Raw genomic sequence first — 12,598 nt, forward strand, 5'->3', positions numbered from 1 at the left:
TAATATCCTATTTTGAAGGTACAAACAAGTGACATCCGCAATATAAACGTTTTCAATTGTCTGAGAGGCATACTTGAATAAGGGCCAGTTGCCATAGTAACGAATTTTCTCGCGCAGTTTGATGACGTCGTCTACCTAAGCCGGAAAGGAACATTTTAAAATGTTATTGTATTTCGCAGGAACAACAAATAGCAGGCAGAGGTCGATGCTTCCGTCATATATGACGTCTCCGTCTTGATAAACAGTGAGTGTGCTCTGCGTTTGTTACCCCCCTGACCCGGGTGACGTATTTTAACCAGCGGCTAGCTTAGTCATAGCCCTGATGTGTCAGCAGGCTAATGTTCTGTGTAGCTGAAGCTGAAGTTAGCATTTAAGGTTGCTGTCTTTCGTCTGGATTTTTTTTTAAAGCCTTTCATGGTGATTTGAGTTTAGGTTTTTATTTACCAACAGCTTTAGTAGAATTTGTTGGTTAACTCTGCATGAGTTACAGCTCTTGTGTTTGGGGAACGGGGATGTCTGACGTCAGGGGGAACCTGTGTGAACCGTGTCCTGACCCTGTGGGACCCCCGAGTGATGAGGCCCCAGGGCCTGACCTCCAGAGGTGAGACTCTCATTCACCCCCAGTTACCTGACAGATGCTGACACTGGTTACCGAGTCATTTTGGTCCCTGTCATCCCTTCCAGTCCTCAGCCGGCCGGTCAGCCATCCTCAGCAGATGCCAGTCCCTCACCCTGCGCTGAGAAAAATGGCTTGTTGTCTTTACCGTGGGAGATGGTCACCCACATTGCCTCGTACCTTCCTGCGCAGTGTGTCACCACTGTGCTGCCAAAGGTACGTTTTCAAGATCTATTGGCCCGATGCTCTGAAGACTCTAATTAAGACTTTGTAGTTCTGACATCTGTTGGAAATTATTCTTGACACTCTGTTTCTCCTCTTTTCAGGTCTGCCAGACATTGGGTAATTTGGAAAAGGACAGCAGCGCATGGCAACTCCGAGCACGTAGATTAATAGGATCCCAAGCTGGCTTTCCAGTGGGGCCAAGGGAGGACTTTGACTGGCCTACTGCTTGCCTGGAGATGGAGCAGCTGATAATCTGCTGGAAAGGCAGAGCACAGCTTTTGCCCGGACAGGCCCAACAAGAGGAGGAAGAAAGTAATCAAGTGAGGCAGCAGCAGCAGGCGGGGCAGGACAGGGAACCAGGCGAAGAGGGACAGGATGGTGGCAGAGAGGCTGAGGTAGAAGGGGCAGGGGTGGCTCTGCAGGAGGCTGCATATGGTGCTGGTGAACAAATGGAGGTGGTAATAGAAGATGGTGATGGTGAAATGCAGCCCATTGAAGGTGAGGACCAACTAGCAAGATTAAGAGAAGATATAAATGAAAGGGTGGAGAATATTGTAGCACTGATCGAAGAAGAAAGGGACCCCAGGATGAGGTTCGATGCTAATGGGGAAGATGGTGCTCTTAATCACCAAGAGAACTTGGGTGACCCCGGGAATCTGGGAGGTGGAAGACAGGGAGAGATGGAACAAAGTCTACCCTGCAGAAGTCCTAGCCCACCCCCAGCACTGGAACGCATCACCATCCCTACAAACCACATTGCCTCAGTCAACTCTGTTCTCCTTGTCGGGGGAGAGGGGAAAGTTTGTGCCACAGCTTCCAGAGACTGGAATGTTAAACTGTGGGATCTACAAGCAGGCTCTACTGGGACACTGCTGCACACATTGGGAGGACAGGATGCGTTACACACCCATCGGGGCTGGGTCTGGTGCCTGGCCTCTCAAGGGTCTCTGCTGGCTTCAGGGTGCTTCGACAGCTCAGTGAGGCTGTGGGACCTGCAGGCAGGTGGTGCAGTGCGGGGCCTAATCAGAACTGATTCTGCTGTCCTCTGCCTGTCCTATCAGACAGATGTGTTGCTGGCTGGTACAATGAACAAGACGATCATCATGTGGGACACCAGAGGTGAGGGGGTTTAACATTCAACAAGCTGGACAGTGTATTGGCTGAGTGTGCCTCAAGTGCAAATAACAATAACTAGTATCATTTATATGATGATAAACAAAACACTTGAAGCGACCAGAAGTTGATAGAACAATTTGATCCGCAGCTGCCAGCCCCGTGGTGAAAAGTCTCTGTCTCCACGGTAATGGTGTGATGTGCCTGGCTGCAGATGACCAGTACATCATCTCTGGGGGTAAAGACCACAATGTATATGTCTATGATCGCAGGGCAGGCAAAGTTTTGAAGAAACTTCGGGTAGCTACAAACACACAAACACACTTGTAATTTGCTGTTGCTTTAGTGCTTCTCTCCTCAGTGTAACGACCCAACCTGTTCTTTTCTAGCTGACCTCTTACCTGCGGTCCATGAGCTACAGTGGCAGTGAGGTATGGGCAGGAGACAGCAAGGGCATGCTCCGCTCCTTTTCCACACAAGCAGGGACTTTCCAAGACAAGGATTTGTTCAAGTTTGATGTGGGACATACTGCTTTGATCACTGGTGTCCACAGATCTCATGGGAGCCTCTACACTTGTTCATCTGATCGCACTGTCAAGGTAGGAAAAGGCAAATTCAGTGTTATGTCTCCTGTTTAGCTAACTGCCACAGAATTAATGCTATTGTAATTATGGATTGCAGGTACACATCCCTTGTGCGCCTCCGAGGACATTATGCACACTGCATCATCAAGTTGGAGTCAGTGGGGTAAGTGCGTTGTTCCACATCTTTTAGATTATTATCATTTTTTTTTCTCCCTGTGCCTTCATCCTCTCACCCATACCTCTCTTGTCTCCGTCTCCAACCACCAGCTGAGTGTGGACGCTGGAGTCTTCGCTGTAGCCACAGGAGATGTGTGTGTAGATGTCTGGAGGCCCAGAAAATGAAAGAGCAGCGCCTGCAAACTATAGTATGTGGCAAGAATGGAAAAACAGAAGACAAAACACTACCTGCAGCCAATCAACACCATACCTGTCTTTCAGCATTTTGAAATTTGGAATACTTGAACAAGTGCTTTATATAAATCAAACAGCTATGAATCTCTTATTAATCAAGAAGTTGGTAGTAATTTAAAGGTGACATAAGCTGTTTTCATTCCCCCCCCCCTTTTTTTAAACAATTAGTTTTCATTTTTTTTAAAACCATACAACAAAACAAAAGAACAATAACAAAAAAATAAACAAAAGGTAAGTATGTTTGTATATTTACAAATTCCCTATCTTTTGCCACCATAAATACATACCCAGCATCATTCAGCACACCACACAGAAGATCAAATACACAATATGTATGTACACATACGGTTATATAGATATAAAGGGTGGGTACATTATAATAAGATCATTATCTGTTCCTCATCCTATGGGAGCAGTTGTATTACATGACCTTACATACAGAGGTCCGTGCTGTGCTTTAAAAAATTTAATTTAAAATGTGTTTTTGAATGTTGGAGCATTCATGCCTTTTAAAGTGATAACCCATATTAAAATGAAAACCTGAATATTATTATAATATGTCTCGTTTCACAAATCAATATTCCAAGGTAAGGGTGTGAATGAAGATAGTTGTGGTACATGTGGCCAAACACCACTTTTAATTTGCTGCACTTCCGAACAAAGCTCTTTTAAAAAAGTGTAAAATTAATGTTTTTGGAAAAAGTGCTTCCTGTTGTTTAGGTTAGCTATATGTATGGCAGAGGTATGTTAGGAAAACTTCAAGTCTCCTCACCTTCATTTCTTCCTTGTTTGATTTAAAACACACATACATGAATCATATCTGCTACTATGTCTGTCGCTGGCATTCAGCTCTTTCAAAGATGTTGGTTCCTTTTTCCATTGTTCATCTTCTTTAAATTATTTGTTTGTTTAAATAGCCTGGAGAATTTAACATTTATAATATTCACATGTTCACAAACGGACCAAACCCATTTCAGGAACTGACACTCCATTAGTTAGAAAACACAATTAGCATTAATGATCCTTCATATGCATTGGAATATTTGTAATCCTGATACACTGATTGTTATTGTTTTTGAGGATATGTCTACAAATGTTGCGTGTGTGTGTGTGTGTGTGTCTGCTTAATTGTTTGGATAAATGTACAGTAACTATGCATAATTTGCACTATACTTGTCGGATGCAATGTTTAAACACTGAAAGACGGTTAACTCTGTCATTAGATGTCAATAAAATCTAGTGTCTGACTCATTGGTTGTATTTTTTTGGTTTTGATTTATTTGACTTGATCTGAGGCAGTTACTGAGGTAATTCCTAACAGTTATACATTCAAACCGAAGCTATTAATATGACAGATTGTTTAGTTAGGCTGTTATGAAGAGCAGTAAAATTACTTAAAGTTGTTAAGAGAAAAAAATGAACTACCTACTAACTTTTAGTCAAGATCTGTACGTGTTTTATAACCAGTGATGTCTTTGTATTAGACAGTGTTGCATGTTTTCTCATTAGTGGCAGAGAGACGAATCAAGTTTGAATTGCCTTTGTGAGTTAATACATTTGACAGTAGGAAATAAAGCCCTCAAAAAAGCCAATTCATTTGCCTGAATCTTTTTTATTTATAATAATCCTTACCATTTCAATAGGTCCTCCCACTGTCTCCTACTGTTCGGTGCTCAGGCCCTAAAATGAAACGACTTAACACATGTCAGTAACCTACTCAAATAATACATAATCATCAAAAGAGGTTTCCCTCACTGCAGCAATGAAAGAGGAGGTTGAGTAAAGGCTCCAATCCAGCCCGCTAACAGGCTGACAAATGGAGTCCTACTTTCCTGGGACTGAACAGGAAGTAAGGCTCTCAGCATTATTAGTTGTGCTTTTCTCTAACTGACTGTATTTTGTACACTGCTGACCTTGCATTAGAGCATATGGATTCGTTTTCCCGGGATGCTAATAATCAGATCTCAAAGTGCACATAACTAAGCCTCTGTGTGCATCATGCAGGCACACTTGTCTCTGTAAGAGTGAATCTATGGAACGGAGGAAAATAATGAGCTGCTGTGAGTGTTGCTCTGCAAAATAAACGAAGAAATTAGCACACAGCTGCCATGTAAATGATACAACACTTTATTTCATTTGTGTGATTTTTTTTTTATTTTGCATCATGAGAACTCACAACATGTAACGTGAAATACAGATTTAATCAACAACCACTGACTCGTGTTTTTTAACCTGTGAGAAAGTAAAATGAAACAATACCTCATCCATTCAATTGGCTTGTATCTCATCAAGTCAGTAATAGTTGTTGGCAATTCATGTACTGTACTTCAAAGTGCGTAAGAGAAAAATATAAAAGTAGCTTCCACAGATGTACTAGACTTAAATATCTCAAATAAATTAAAGCAACATTTAAAATGTGTCTGAATTGAAATGGAACAGGAAGGTAGAAAATTACAGGAAACATAATTTTACTTGTGTGTGTGTGGACCACAGATGTGAAGACAACACGAGTAGTATCGGTCCAAATTAGGCCGATTACAAACGTCTTTTTTTGAAAGTGCCTTAAACACATGAAAACATGACATTGGAAAAAACTAAATTACACCAAAGAAATGCTTTGTCAGCTTGTTCTGACTATGGCTTCCTCCATTTCTCCCAATCTCAGACTTTTTGTTTGTGTGCCACAAGTAGCCATCAAGCACAGAGCACACAGCACGATGCACATCGCAGCTTCATTAGCCTATAACCAGAGAAACAAACCAGTTCTCACATGTTAGAAGACCAAGTGTAATGTGTTTCAGTTTGATTGGTGACATCAATTAAGGATAATATCATAAGGAATAACATAAAGTGTTACATCTTCAGTCTTTAGTTGACAACAAGAAAAGTAGAAAAAATCCAGCGTTGCCCTTTAAAAACTAGAGAGTGACAGAGTCCCTTAAAAACCTTGCCCATATTCAGTCCCTTTCTGTTTTAGTCTAGTAATCCTAGTAATTTACAGTGTTGACTATTACTCGGTTATATGCATATTTCCAATCAAAATAGCAATCAAACAAATTTCAGTAGTAACTGACACACATTCAACTTGGATCTGTGACCCTGAGGTGGTTGCCCATATTTCCCAGTTGGTGTTCCAGCCTTTTTCCAACTATAACTTCATGGATTGAACTGAGAATATAAAATGTGGCCTTTAAAGCCGCTGCACAGCACAGCACAGTGATCACATGCATATAACTACACATATTTACAGATGAAGTGAAATTATCTAACCTCCAAGTTTGCAGCAACTCCTGTATCAGTCCCAAATTCTTTTGAGGTGCATTGCTGCTCTGTGATGATTTGAGGTTAATCAGTGATCTGAGGGAGCTGTGACCATGACATGTACGTGAAAACCCCCCAATGATAACCACTCCCACTCTCAGAAGTGAATGATTTAACAATAGTTTCTGTAACAATAGTTCGGCCCCTGAGGACAGTTCAGGCAGTGTTCAATAAATAATAATTTCCACTTTGAAGCACAATGGAGTCACTAAAAATACTTTCCTGTTCATTTGACATGAAGTTCAATGGAAGTTGTTTCTTCAGGAGCTTTCAGCAAAATCTCAATGAGTCAGGAAGGTTGACCTTGAGAGGATGCTTTCATCAAACTGCTTTCATTGTCAGAAATTAGCCTTTAAGCTCTTATTTCTTTGATTAACTTGAAATTTCTGGCATTTGTTTGTCCTTCGTTACTGAACCAAACTCACGTGTTGAATTTCAGTCAATTAGTTGAAGCACCCGCAACTTTGACGCTATCCTCCCTATGTGCCTTGGCCCTCGGCGTCGCCCTGTTTCACACTGATGATGTCTGGGCGCGTTCACTGGGGGCCTTGCTCTGCAGGGTGCCAGAGACCGTGTCAGAGTCGAGCAGCTCAACTATGCTGTAGGGGGAACAGTCCTCCAGTCCCAGCTTCCCACAGGCCCAGCCGCAGAAGCCCTTCTCAAAGTCTCGCACCACCTGCCACCATTCACCGAAGGCCCAGGACACCTGTACCACGGCGGAGTAGAGAGCCAGAGACAACGCCACAGGCATGATGAGCATGGGGTAGAAGATGATGAGGAAGGGGCATATCGTGATCTTGTGCCAGAATGTCCGCTCCTCGTTGTACACCAGGAAGACGTTGTACCAGGTGAGCGTGCCGTAGTAGAAGGAGGTGATGAAGGAGAGGAGGAAGACCACAGGGGCGCAGGAGAGGCTCCACAGCACCACGTGGGGTCCCTGACACACACTCAAGCCGCAGTTGCATTTGGAGCCTTCCCCGGCCTCACACTCTGCATCGAGGCGTTCCTTCGACTTGTTCAAATCCCTGAGTTCCTTCTCTGTCAAAGTGACATGTATGTCCACCACCTGACCCTTCTTCTTGCCCCGGGTGATGGTGCCTGTCAGGGTCACGTAGCGGCTGTCTGGAGGAAGGCTCCAGCCTCCACCTGTTTAGATATAATCCACATTAGGACCATGGACACTTTGCCTGCAGCACTCAAAAAGGCCTATACAGTTTAGTGTAGAAACATGGTTAACAGTGATTATGTGTATTTAATTTGAGGTAATATAATCCAATTAATAGTATGGTCACACTTTAAGTGGATCATTTTAGGATTATCCCTCCTTTCTCTTGTTCAGATGCTTGGTATATATTGATTACATGACCAAAAATGTAAAATGAAATGTCTTTTTACTCCAGTGATAGAACATATACATTTAGCTTCATGATATTAACACAGTAAAGCACCTGTCTCACCATCGCTCGTGGGCGTGCAGAGGAATTTAGCTCCCTCCTCTGCGCTCCTCTCTGCTCCCTCCTCGCTGCCTGGGTCCTCTCCCGGCACCGTCTCCATGTCAGAGCGGTACACAATGATGGACTCTGGACGCATGTCTCTCTTCTTCCTCCTCTTCCTCCTGATAGGGGGTCCCACTTCTCCATCGTCCACATGGTTACCCGATGCGTCTGACCTCAGGGAGATCAACTGGGGGCTGCCCTCTCCTTCGGTCTGACACTCCTCTACCTGTGCCATCCCCTCGCCTGACCCAGTAAAGACTCCAAAGATATACCTTCTGCTGGGTTGGATGTGGAGACTAGTGAAGTCTGGAGCAGCACAAACGACATCCACCCATTTTGTCAAAAGTTTTTAATCTAGGAAAACAGAGGGAGGGTGAGAGGATGTCATTAAAAGCTGGTGAGAGTCAGAATAATCCTGCATGTACATTGAGTTTGCATGGCCTAGATCCTGGTCAGTCGCTGCCGATGACTAATACCCACCAACAGGACACATCATTATAGTTAGTTTATCATTATTGAGATTATTGATCGCATGGCATGGAAACACGTGAACACAGAGATCAAAAAGCACCAGATGGACGACAAACAAAGCGTGATGGGTTTCCCTTGAACTGGGGGGGTTGCCTCTCTTCTGCATGACAGCGCACTGATACTCTCGTGGAAATGCACCGACTCCTCCCGTCCTCCTCTTTGCAGACATCATGACACGAGAGCTGCACACTCTGCACACGGATCGAGACCTTTTTTTTCTGTATTTCTTAAATCAATGCTTTATATAATAAGATGCGCGAGGGACTGAGCCCCTGACAATGCAACCCATTCTCCACCACAGCTGATCCCCTCCCATTTAAATCCCACCCATGTCCGCTCTTTGTCTGCAGACGGGCAGCCGGTGGAACAACTCGCACAGGAACCAGAGATGCGGCTAAAATGTGATCTCACCTGAAGCAGAGAGGACGAGCGGCGGGGAGATGGAGCGAGAGCCGCGAGGATAAATCACCGAGTTCCCGTGACACATCGCAGGAGCAGATGCATCGCAGCGCCGAGGTCTCGCCGATACAGATGCGCTACGCAAAATGATTTGAAGAATCGCACTAAGCCCGCCCCTCTCTCCGCTGTGGAGCCAATCCTGCCTGAGCCATCCCACCCATAGATCCCACCGTCATGTTAACCGGAACCCGCCATGTCTGCTCTTCATGAAGATTCAAGCAGCCCTCTTTCTAACAGAACATATTTTAAAATAAAATAATATCCCCTTTTAAAAAATAGAACCATATAAAAATTGCATATGGAATCATTTGATCAAAGATTTCTTTAGTTTATCATCATATATGGCCTCAATTCAGAATCAGAACAGGGTTTTATCGACAAGCAGGCACATACATGTTTGTGCATTATAAATAAAGAACATTTTAAAACTTTAAAATAAGAATCATGTGGAATCATACAATCGTAGCATGTTTGTGAATTTTTACGACAGGATTAGAATAAAAAAGAATATGGGCCACTTAAAGGGTACAAATCTGAATGTGACAATTATATTGTAGTATCAAAAGACAAAAAGTCATAATTTATAAAAGAAATATGTTCAAATTTTACTAAATTAAAATGTTAATTATAACCTTGAAGAACCATTTTCTTTTGACAGTGACAGTTGAGACCAGAAGCAGCTAATGTTGCTAAAGTTGCTGTGAAGATGAGCGGCCAACATTCACTCGACAGCCTCGACAGCCTCCTCTGTCAATCTGGTGAGTTTGCTTGTGGAGTTTTGTCGAGTTTAACAGTTTTACCTTTGTTGTAACTGTATGTGTGTAAAGGTTTAATGTTCGGTAAAGTGGTTAAGAGATGTCAGTAGCAAGCTAGCTTTTTAGCTAATTTAAGTTAGCAACTTCACAAGATGCTAGCACCTCTTCAGTCATAAGCCAATATATTTTTTTTAATTCTCATTTCATAGCTCTTCAGACTCGGGAGCTTTCCCAAAAGAAGAATGAATTCATCCAGCGAATTAAAGGTAAGCCAGTAAAATAAACCACAGACAAACTGTGAAATAAAGAACTAGCTTAAATTAGCTCCCATGTAAGTTAGCAACAAGATGGAGACCTCACTGTTTTTAATGTAAATTCATTTTGGTGTTGTGTTGCACGGTGTCACTCTTGTGTTTCTGTGCGTGTGCACAGTTTGCAGAGCTGACATTGCTGAGAGGAGGGCTTACATCGACACACTTCACAGAAACATCCAGAAACTGGAGGAGGAAACCCGGGGGAAGCAGAGCTCTGCCATGCTTCATAAAGCTAATGCAAGAAGGTAAAGGATGACAGAGCCAAGCCATGGTGGAGGGATGAAGATGACCCATAATCAAATTGTGCATGTTAATAACGGTGTCATGTGATATGAGATAAACATTTATTTCACTGCTTGTCGTCAATGTGACTGCAGCATGAAGGCGACCAACATCCTGCTCCTCCAGTACCAGCAGACGCTCAAAGATGAAATTGAGAGCAGAAAAGAGAGCTTCAACCACGACATGTGGGTTCAACTGGCTGCCGGGTCCAATCATCTTTTAACACGTCCTTCTTGTGCTCTGATAACAAAACTGAATTGCTCTTTATTTGTTACCTAACCAGGGAAGTCTATGAAGAGAGGATTGCAAGCTACAGACAGAAATTTCAGTCCCATCGAGAATATTATTTGAAAAATCCTACTGCTCAAAAGCTCCTCAGGCAGCAGGCTGAAAAAGAGGAGATTGAGTGTAGGATCAAGGCCTGCGATGATCAAATTACAATGAAGCAGTCAGAGCTAGACCATCTCACAGGTAATACACTTTATAATCCCATGGTTACTTGCTCCGCTTGAGAATATTGAAATTCCTCTTTACGCAGTGGATTGCTCTGGTTTTGTCTGACCAGGTCCAGCAGTCACTGTCTCTTCCACTGAGAAGCTACTGGACAGGTGTCTCTCTCTGAATCTTATAAATAACAAATAATTATAACACATGTGTATTTTATTGTATTATTCTCCAATCTAATCGTTTTTTCTTTCTAGTGCTACTGGTCAACAGCCTGAAGAAGAAGCAGAGAAACAATTAGATCCTCAGACCGAGGACTGTGATTCTGCCATCGACAGCTTCTGTCTGCATCTCAACCAGTCAAAGGTACTCAGAAGCCATAAGTCAAAACTAATGGCACATCATATAAGTAACCAAATGGTTTAACATGAACAGATGTTGCAGAATGGAGATAAAGTATCTGTAGAGGCAGGTGCTGCAGATCTCCCTGAGGAACACAAGGTCCAGGATACGGCCGCCTGCAGCACTTACCCAGAGGAAGCAGGCAGAAAGCTGTGGTCTCACCAACAGATGGATGGTAAGTAGAGAAACGCTTTAGCTTCAGTGAATGTCTGCCTCTTTACACACAGTGTTCTTCATGTTTCGGTGTTGATGTTGCATAAAACCTCATCAGCTAAATATTTGTATCTGTTTAGAACAAAGTTGGACAGAGGAGATGCAGACTAATGAGCAGGAAATGGACACTGAACTTCAGGAACAGGTCTTGGTAAAGTTCCCGCCATGAGGTTTACAAGACCCATACTGAGATGCTTTCCAGAACAATCTCAAGGAATTTACCACAAGGGTCGATGTTGACAGTTTTGAGACATTTATTGTCCGACAATGAAAACAGCAAACATTGTTTACTTAAATGTTTAATCATTTAGTATCAAATCACAAAAGTGACATTATTGTCTATGTTGCAATGCTTTTTTTTTTTTAAGTTCCATTCCTGTTGAAAAAGCTTTAACACTCAATGTGTTTTGTGTGTAGGAACAGCAATCTAATGTGTCAGAGGACGAGGAAGCAGTGGAGGACAAGGCGGAGGAAGGAGTGGGAATAGATGAAGAGCAGACATCAAGTGAAAAGGACAACGAGGAACTTGTTGCTTTTCCTCAGTCCTCCTGCGAAGAAACTAATTCTCGGGCCTCTCTGGCAAAGACGACAGCTGCACCTTCGACCGCAGCATTTCCATTTAAGTAAGGTTTTTGTATCCGAGTTGTCCGACTCATGTATCACTGTCAAGATAACCACTGAGAGCAATCTTTAATGTGCTCACTTCAGCTTCAGCCCTGCAAGCGGTACCTCCGATACCAAATCTCCAGCTTTCCTGTTCTCTCTGAACTCTGATCCGAGCACCCCCGGCTTCTCTGGATTTGGATTTGACTCATCGCAGGCTGAGGTGAGGAACGAGCAGAAGGAACAATCAATCTTAAAGCAATCTGTGTACCTTGGTTTTGGAATGACTTGCTTTTTTAATGTTTTTTTTTGCAGGACACAAATTTTGCTTTCCCTGGCTCTTTTTTCAACGAGAAGGTATAGTTGATTTATTGAAACACTTATTTTTGTCATGCTGTACTCTTTAAAAAAATAACAACAAAATCTGTTCATAATTTTTCAGAAAACCACTGACACCAATTCTTCAAGTGGTAAACACCTGATTAAATCTCTTAATTTGTGTGATGTGTGTTACCTTCCTTAAACTAAAGGTGTGTAAATGATTTTGTTTTTCAGGCGGTGAGTTCTTGTTTGACCAATCAGAGCAAGGTGAGGACTTTCAGTTTGCCTTCAACTTCAAGAGCCCTCAAGCAACTACCAAAGAGAAGAGCAGGGAGGACTTTCCATTTTCATTAAACTTTTGAGAGTTGTAACAAAATATTGGATTATTTGGTTCAAAGAGCCGTTCCTGGTTTAACATCAGTTATGTTCTGATATAGTGGGCAATGGATTCAATGGTTAAATTTTTTTTATATTTATCTACATTGGCTTTTCTCACAGCATATTTCAT

The 12,598-nt window shown here is 42.6% G+C and overlaps 3 protein-coding genes across 4 annotated transcripts; 2 read left to right on the top strand and 1 right to left on the bottom strand.

The window, feature by feature from the left end:
• The first annotated feature begins 135 nt into the window (after positions 1-135).
• On the top strand, positions 136-4,200 carry LOC133967625 (F-box/WD repeat-containing protein 9-like). 2 transcript variants are annotated; one of them, XM_062403197.1, is made up of 8 exons: positions 136-244; positions 491-601; positions 685-832; positions 943-1,960; positions 2,106-2,254; positions 2,344-2,553; positions 2,636-2,701; positions 2,806-4,200. In XM_062403197.1, exons 2-8 carry the CDS (start codon positions 513-515, stop codon positions 2,878-2,880), a joined length of 1,755 nt encoding a protein of 584 aa, XP_062259181.1. In that variant the 5' UTR covers positions 136-244; positions 491-512; the 3' UTR covers positions 2,881-4,200. The 2 variants fall into 2 exon arrangements, with proteins under 2 accessions (XP_062259181.1, XP_062259180.1); XM_062403196.1 differs by having other exon boundaries at positions 159-601.
• A 900-nt stretch (positions 4,201-5,100) lies between these two features.
• Positions 5,101-8,789, bottom strand: tmem169b (transmembrane protein 169b). The gene is made up of 3 exons (XM_062401896.1): positions 8,709-8,789; positions 7,728-8,120; positions 5,101-7,416 (listed from the first exon to the last, which is right to left on the bottom strand). The coding sequence occupies exons 2-3, from the start codon at positions 7,999-8,001 to the stop codon at positions 6,782-6,784; spliced, it is 909 nt and encodes a 302-aa protein (XP_062257880.1). The 5' UTR covers positions 8,002-8,120; positions 8,709-8,789; the 3' UTR covers positions 5,101-6,781.
• A 673-nt stretch (positions 8,790-9,462) lies between these two features.
• On the top strand, positions 9,463-12,452 carry LOC133967076 (uncharacterized). The gene is made up of 14 exons (XM_062402291.1): positions 9,463-9,514; positions 9,721-9,777; positions 9,944-10,070; positions 10,203-10,292; positions 10,391-10,578; positions 10,673-10,715; positions 10,809-10,917; positions 10,987-11,128; positions 11,247-11,311; positions 11,584-11,789; positions 11,875-11,992; positions 12,085-12,126; positions 12,212-12,239; positions 12,325-12,452. Exons 1-14 carry the CDS (start codon positions 9,463-9,465, stop codon positions 12,450-12,452), a joined length of 1,395 nt encoding a protein of 464 aa, XP_062258275.1.
• The last annotated feature ends 146 nt before the right edge of the window (positions 12,453-12,598 follow it).

This window comes from Platichthys flesus, chromosome 13 (assembly GCF_949316205.1).
Source record: "Platichthys flesus chromosome 13, fPlaFle2.1, whole genome shotgun sequence".
Lineage (NCBI taxonomy): Eukaryota > Metazoa > Chordata > Actinopteri > Pleuronectiformes > Pleuronectidae > Platichthys > Platichthys flesus.